Source organism: Corvus brachyrhynchos, unplaced genomic scaffold (assembly GCF_000691975.1).
Source record: "Corvus brachyrhynchos isolate BGI_N302 unplaced genomic scaffold, ASM69197v1 scaffold46, whole genome shotgun sequence".
Lineage (NCBI taxonomy): Eukaryota > Metazoa > Chordata > Aves > Passeriformes > Corvidae > Corvus > Corvus brachyrhynchos.
The window spans coordinates 1,638,831-1,645,311 of record NW_008238838.1 but is presented as its reverse complement, the minus strand read 5'-3'; the positions used below and the strand labels follow the sequence as shown (position 1 = coordinate 1,645,311).

General features: G+C 49.3%; 2 protein-coding genes across 2 annotated transcripts in view; one reads left to right on the top strand and one right to left on the bottom strand.

Annotated features, from left to right (window-relative positions):
- LOC103618546 (V-set and immunoglobulin domain-containing protein 10-like) overlaps window positions 1–247 on the top strand; it is a gene marked incomplete at its 5' end in the record, with an annotated part of 3,475 nt that extends 3,228 nt beyond the window's left edge. The window contains one exon of the mRNA XM_017738343.1: window positions 217–247. Within this exon, the coding sequence (XP_017593832.1) occupies window positions 217–247 (31 nt within the window). The remainder of the gene's footprint in view (window positions 1–216) is intronic.
- A 569-nt stretch (window positions 248–816) lies between these two features.
- The window catches only part of CDON (cell adhesion associated, oncogene regulated), a 55,372-nt gene continuing 49,707 nt past the window's right edge, over window positions 817–6,481 (bottom strand). The window contains exons 19-21 of the mRNA XM_008636889.2: window positions 3,043–3,299; window positions 1,521–2,501; window positions 817–1,379 (exon numbers count right to left, since the gene is read on the bottom strand). Coding sequence (XP_008635111.1) covers window positions 2,335–2,501; window positions 3,043–3,299 — 424 coding nt within the window. The 3' untranslated portion in view covers window positions 817–1,379; window positions 1,521–2,334. The remainder of the gene's footprint in view (window positions 1,380–1,520; window positions 2,502–3,042; window positions 3,300–6,481) is intronic.

Sequence of the window (6,481 nt, the reverse complement as noted above, 5' to 3'; positions counted from 1 at the left end):
CAGCCGCAGCCGGGGAGGAGGAAGCAGTGCCAGCACAGGGAGACTCGTCTGCCCCCAGCACGGCAGCAGGGACTGAAGCAGCACCAGCACAGGGAGAGCCCTCTGCCCGCAGCACGGCAGCAGGTACCGCACCCTGGGGCGAGCTGAGGGCTGAGCCACCTGCCCTGCTGAGCCAACACCGACCTGGTGGCACCTGGGCTCCCCCATCCCTTGCAGAGCCGCTCTCGGCAGCACCGAGCACCACTGATGACCCACCAGTTAATGTCACCATCACCGTGACAGCGACACCGTGACCGCTCCGGCTTTTCCTCTTTATTTCCCTTTCCTCTTCTCCTCCACACCACGGGACGGCAGCACCCACCTGTGCCGCGGCAGGCTGGGAGGCAGCTGGCTCCAAATGTGGCACCCGGAGAAAGCCCCTCCAGCTCAGCCTCAGGCCTGCAGTTACTGCTGGAGCTAAAATAAATATTTAGGCTACAATAAATAGTTTCTCACCGATGGCAGAAAAAAAGCCCGAGGGCCAAAGCACCGCTCTCAGCCCCAGGGCTGGCATCAACTGGGGATGCTGCTTTGGGACTGTGCTGTGTTTTCTGTGGTGCAAAAACAGCCACAAAGCTTTTTGTGGGAAGGGGCCTCATCTTCACCCCAAACTCCCCACTTTCAGGCCAAACCGCAGGTGGTTACAAATAGTGATTGGAGATGGTTTTTCCCTGCGTTGGTGCAAACACGAAGGGAAGCAGGGTCCAAGGAAAGTGTCATGCAGCTCCCAGCTTTCCTGAGTCCTCATCTTCTGGTGTGTGTGGAAACAAGGGCACCTTGAGCCATTTCCTCCTGTATTTGGTTAATAATAACCCATTGGGAAGAATCAAGTGACATGAGCCAATCTTGATCAGTGCCCAGAGTATGAATCCCCACACCAGCCACAAAGCAGCATCGATCCCTTTATCGAACCACCCCCAGAAATACAAACCCTACCCAAAGCCCCTGCAAAACCATCATTTCCAAACACATAACATTCCAAAGGGATATTACAGCTTCTCTGGAAAACAGAGCATCTTTTATCTGACACACCCACAGTACAGGGGAGATTTAAGCAAGGTTGTTTAAAACCATGGTTAAATTTCAGTGCTTGGGGAAAATGAAGCAGCCAGAGGTAAATTGCAACCACTCGCCTGCCAATCTCTGTTGGAAAAGGGGAAAGCCTTGCAGCAGGTCCTGCGAAGGGAAAATCCAGGCTGTGAGGACGAGATAAGCAAAAAGGGAGGAGGGAGATCTGTGGTGGTTCCAGGGTACATGGCAGCCAAAGCCCACGGGTGTGAAGTCCATGGTGTGTAGAGAACTTTGGAATAAGGCAGCTCTAGCTGGGAGGATGCACAACCCTAAAGAAAAAAAAGGCAAAACAATAAATATAACCACAAATAATGCGACAGAAGAGAAGGCTTTGGGGAGAGCTCATTGTAAGCACTGGTTTGGTTTAGTTACTGGGATTAAATTTGGAAAGGAAAAATTGAAACACCCACCCAAGCCCTGCAGTTAAGGTTGCAGCACCTCCATCATGCTGTGTCTGGGACAGGCGGGTTCCTGACAGCTGTGCCCAGGGCTGGTGGGAGCTGCTTCGCCATGACTGGTTTCATTTCAGAGCTATCCAAGCTGTTAGTAATCCCTCAAACCAAGAGCTGAACTGGATTTTGTCTTCTGTGAGTGGGAAAGAGAGACAGGCTGGATTTCCACCTGTACTTCTGCAGATCTAAGGGTTATTGAGCACCTAAAGACACAGTCACTGACTCAAGTTCTGCTTCAAGCTGCACAGGAGGGACTCAACCGAGGCTCATTTTTCTTATTGATCTTCTTATTTCCTCATTGGGATCTTCCCAGGGAAACCAAAAGAGGCCAGGAGGTGTTCATGGAAAGGAGGGTTGAAGTACCATGTCACTGAGCTGCCAGGGAGGTGGCAGCTGTTGGTCATTTCAGACCTGCTTAAATCCCTCTCTTGGGCTCCTTGGAAGCGCCTGTCCCACTGGTAAATTGCCACAGAAACACACTCCACATTTCCCATCCTCATTCTTTATATTATTACAATTCTTTTTTTATACACATAACCAGGCTAGTTTTGTGGTGTGTGGGGGAAGAAAAAAAAAAACCCAACAAAAAAGGGATTTCAAGGCATAAATAATATAAAAAGGCAACCATTTTGAAACCAAGATACATTCATATGACACTACTACAAAAAATAAATAGTGACTCTCTCTGTTATAATTAACATCCCCCCGTGACTCCCTTTCAGCGATGCTGCGGTGCAGTTCCTGGCGTTAAGTGGGGACAACGGTCACTTCCTCAGGTTTCCCGCAGCTGGAGCTGACAAAGGTCCCCAGAACCATTTAGGGTGACTCCGGATGAACTCCATCCTGGTTTTTCCTTACAGTCCTTGGAAACAGGCTGAAGAATGAGGGGACTCCAACTCAAAATGTGGTTCGATGTTTCCGAGTGCACGCAGCTGCCGCCTGCAAAGCAAGAGCAGGGCGGGTGGTTGTGTCGGGTTTTTCAGGAGATTTTCTGTCAGCTTAACAGACCCACATACCCCAAAAACTCTTAATTCCAGTGGGTGATGCTCTTCGGGGTCAGGCTCATTCCCACCATGCCAGGGACAAGCACAGGGCTCTATCCCAGCACAGCCCCCGTATCGAACAGCTCACACCGAGGAGCTCAGCCCAGCTCCCTCCCTGAGCCTGTTCCTGCCTCCAGGATGGCTCTGGAATGCCTGTGTGTCAATGGGCGTGCCCTGAGTGCAGCATCCATCAGTCACAGCCTCCTTATGTGCTCCATGAGCCCTTTTTAGAGGCATCAATCACAAGGGCATGACAGGACCAGGCACTGGAGCAGCACTGCTCCCGCCTTCCACGATGGGAAAGGCGGGACGCTTCACCTTCCTCAAAGCCCGCTCTTACAAGGGTTTAATTACTACCTTCTCCACAATTAATTAAGCTCCCTACAGGCATCCTACAGAATATTCCCAGCTTCCCAGCCAGGTGAGGGATGCCTCACCGTCCATGCAATCCACGGAGAGCTGGCTCATGCCTTCCCGACAGCAGGGGTGCTGGGCCGGGGGCTGCTCCGCGCTCTCCCCGCCGTCCTCCTCCAGCCGGGCGCTGCACTCGGGGGTGGCCGAGGCCAGGCACATGGCCACCATGACGTGGGGGCTCAGGGGCTTCATCTCCACACCGTCCTGCTGGAAAGGGGCTCTGAGGGGCACCACAGGGAGCGCACTGCTGCCGAAAGTGCCGTTGGTTTTGGTGAAACACCTGCGGGAGGGACAGAGGCCAAAGTTACTCAGAGTGGCTTCTTCGCTCTCTTTTTCTTGAGAAAATGCAACTTTTAAGTGCTTTACCACGTCAACAATCAGAGCATTTGTCAAATCAGTTTTAAATATATTTGTGGAGTGATTCTGACGTTAAGAAAAGGACTGAGTGGGTTTTTTTCTCCCAGCAGACAGCTGAAAACATTCAAAACACGCGCAGTTCCTTCCCCCATCAATTGAGACCCAGTGACCTGACTTGTGAGTCCATTTCTCCATCAAAGCAACTCCATAAAACATGTTTTCACTGCCAAGATAAAGAGCTCAAATTTGAAACCCAAGAAGCAAACTTAAGTACGTTGGAAAATAAATACTATGTGTTATTGGAGTGAATGCAAATTAGAAAAATAGATGCAATATAACAAATTTAACGCCCCCCCCCTTCTGCTGTGTAAGTCAGACTGTGGCCCTGTAATATCTGTGCAAAGCTGTGGAATTGAAGCTAAAGTGCTGAAGCAATTGTTACAGCTGAGGTATTTAAGCTTTAAACAAAAAGGAGCAGGACTTCGACACATTGTGGCATGAGGGAAAAGACCTCAGTGTTTGCAGCCTCATGAACAATGTGGCCTCAGGGAACATTTATATAAACAATTCCTACATAAGAAAGCCATAACTACCCCAAAAGTAAAAAGTTCACTTGTACAGCTGGCACAAACTTTGAGAAACTACGCACCAAAATGCTCCTTGTTATGAGGAGCAGGACAGAGATGGATCTGCAGATAAACGCACGGAAATAAGGATGGACAGCGTTCACACCCTCCAGTGACACCCCAAAATGTTCCCATGAAAGCTGAACCAGGCTTCAGGTCTTTACGTGATGGTGCAGCTACAACTCTGAGCATCCTCCTTCTCTTTTTTTCCTACCAGATGTAAATCCATCCCTCACCTGCTTTGCTCACAGGGATCAGCCCAGAGCACTTGCTGTACATTATCCCTGGGACTGCTTAAGGCTGGCATTTGGAAATACAAAAATTGATCCCTGGGACCTGCCTGCTCAGCTGCTGGCTCAGCAAGCAGTGCCGTGTGCTGCTCCAGACTGGTTCTGGCCCAAAACTGAGCAGAGCAGATGAAAAATTGCTGGAAACGGAGGAAAGATGGACTGGGACACCAGCAGTGCCAGGGCAGCAGCCAGCAGAGCTGACCTCGACAGCAGCCCAGCACTGAGCTCAGAAGGATTTAAAACCAGGACATGTTAAACTTGGCAGTCTCGGTGAAGTCCTGCCCAAGTCCCAGAAACCACTTTTATGCCATTAAAAAAGTTATGGCAATAATGGAAACCATCACACTGGAGGGACCTGTCATACAGCCCTGCCTAGAGCCTCATACCTGAAACCTGATCAAAACCTGGGATCAGCATTGTCAGAACTGAAAGAGCAACAAAACGTCCAACAACAACACAAATAAACTTGTCAGAGGAGGAGCTGTAGTGAGTTTCCCCTCCGGCAGATGCTTCACCTGCAAAGGCAGAACAGGACAAATGGGTTCCCTCTGGAGCCTGCTCCCCCCACAAAAGCTATGAGGATGGAGCAGCACCAAGCTTCAACCTTCACTCTCCTATTTTGTCCTTCTCCTGCTGTAACTGCCTCCAAAATCATTATTCCAAGTACCAAAATACCACTGAAGCCACTGGAGAATCCACATGAAACACATCTGGTCCTCAAACAAATCCATTTATTAGTTTGCCTTTCTCTCCGCAGAGGTTTTGACTGCACTCACTTATTATTTAGAAAAAAAGGGCTCAGAGAAACCCATCTAAATGTTTGGGTTTGCATGTTTCTGGGGGTTTCTTCTTAAAGATACAGAGGTCAGTGGAGTTCTCTGTATTATTGTAAGGGCTTGAAGGATGTTTCAACACAGCAGTTCAGCCTTTTAAGCTTCAATAACCACATTTTGATGGAAACTAGCCATGGGGATATCCAGAGCAGAGTGTGCAGGAACAGCGATGTAAAATCCGTGCTGCAGAAAACACATTTTCTATCAATTCTCAGTACTGAAACCCTACCAAACTATAATCTAAAAAACCAATAATTTAGATGAAAAAGCTGGAAAAACAAACTGATGCTCCTACATTTGAATTGTGCATTTCAGATTTCTGATCAAAATACAGTGAGTTGGCAAAGGAGAGAGACCTGCAAAAGTGTAAATTCCTCTGCAAACATCAGGTATCTTGAGAGCTTTAGCACAAAGGCACAAGAGAAGGAAAAAGATCAATTCTCAATCCTGTCAACCACAGGCTTTGTCCACAATAGCAAAGCAGGTCTCCAGTTTTCAGCAGCTTCTCCCTCTGGCAAGGCTCCATGAGCAGTTATGAGGGATAAAGTGCTAATTTAAACAGAAGACCCAGGGATTTCAGCACTGGAATAATAAAACCTGCTCTGAGATGGCTATTGCTGAAAACAGCTACGAAATAATGCTGAACCTTTAGGATTCATTTGCACGTGGTCACAATTCACGTAACTGCTAAATTCACCCCAAATCAGCAACAGCTCCAGGCATTTGGTGGAAATGGGTCAGTGAGGAATTTGTGGCACCAAGGCCACACTCCTGATCTGGAGACCTCACCCTGCCAGAGGTTTGTCCACCTGAACCTCCCTTCCCCTGCTGCCACAGGGGGTGTGCAGAGGGAACTGCCTGGTTTCAGCACACAATGATTCCAGCCTGGGACAAGGAACAGGTTCTCTTTCCACCAACAGAGACCGGGTTGGGGGGACAGCCCTCACCTGTGCAATGAGGTTGAACAACACAGAGAAAATACTCCAGCCCCAAATTCCCACTTACCAAAACCTACTGAGCTGACTGCACTAACCCACTAGGCCTTCCTCCTCACCCTGGCCATACACCCAGCTCCCTGGTGTAATGCTGAGGCACGTTCTGGTCCTCTCCACTCCCCTCTCCCATGTCCTCTTTCCATTCCCCCAGCGCCAGGACAGGAACGGAGCGGTCCCGGCTGTGCAGCTCTCCTGCCAAACCGAGGTTAATGATCCCCTCCGGGGTAAGGCAGCTGTAAGGGACAACTTGTTTCTCTATCAAGCAGTCAAATATAGAATGGGGCTGTGAAAACTCAAAGTTCAGGCCCTGCTGATGACCCGTCTGGGAGGAGCAGTGCAGTTGCAAAGGATGGAACTCTTT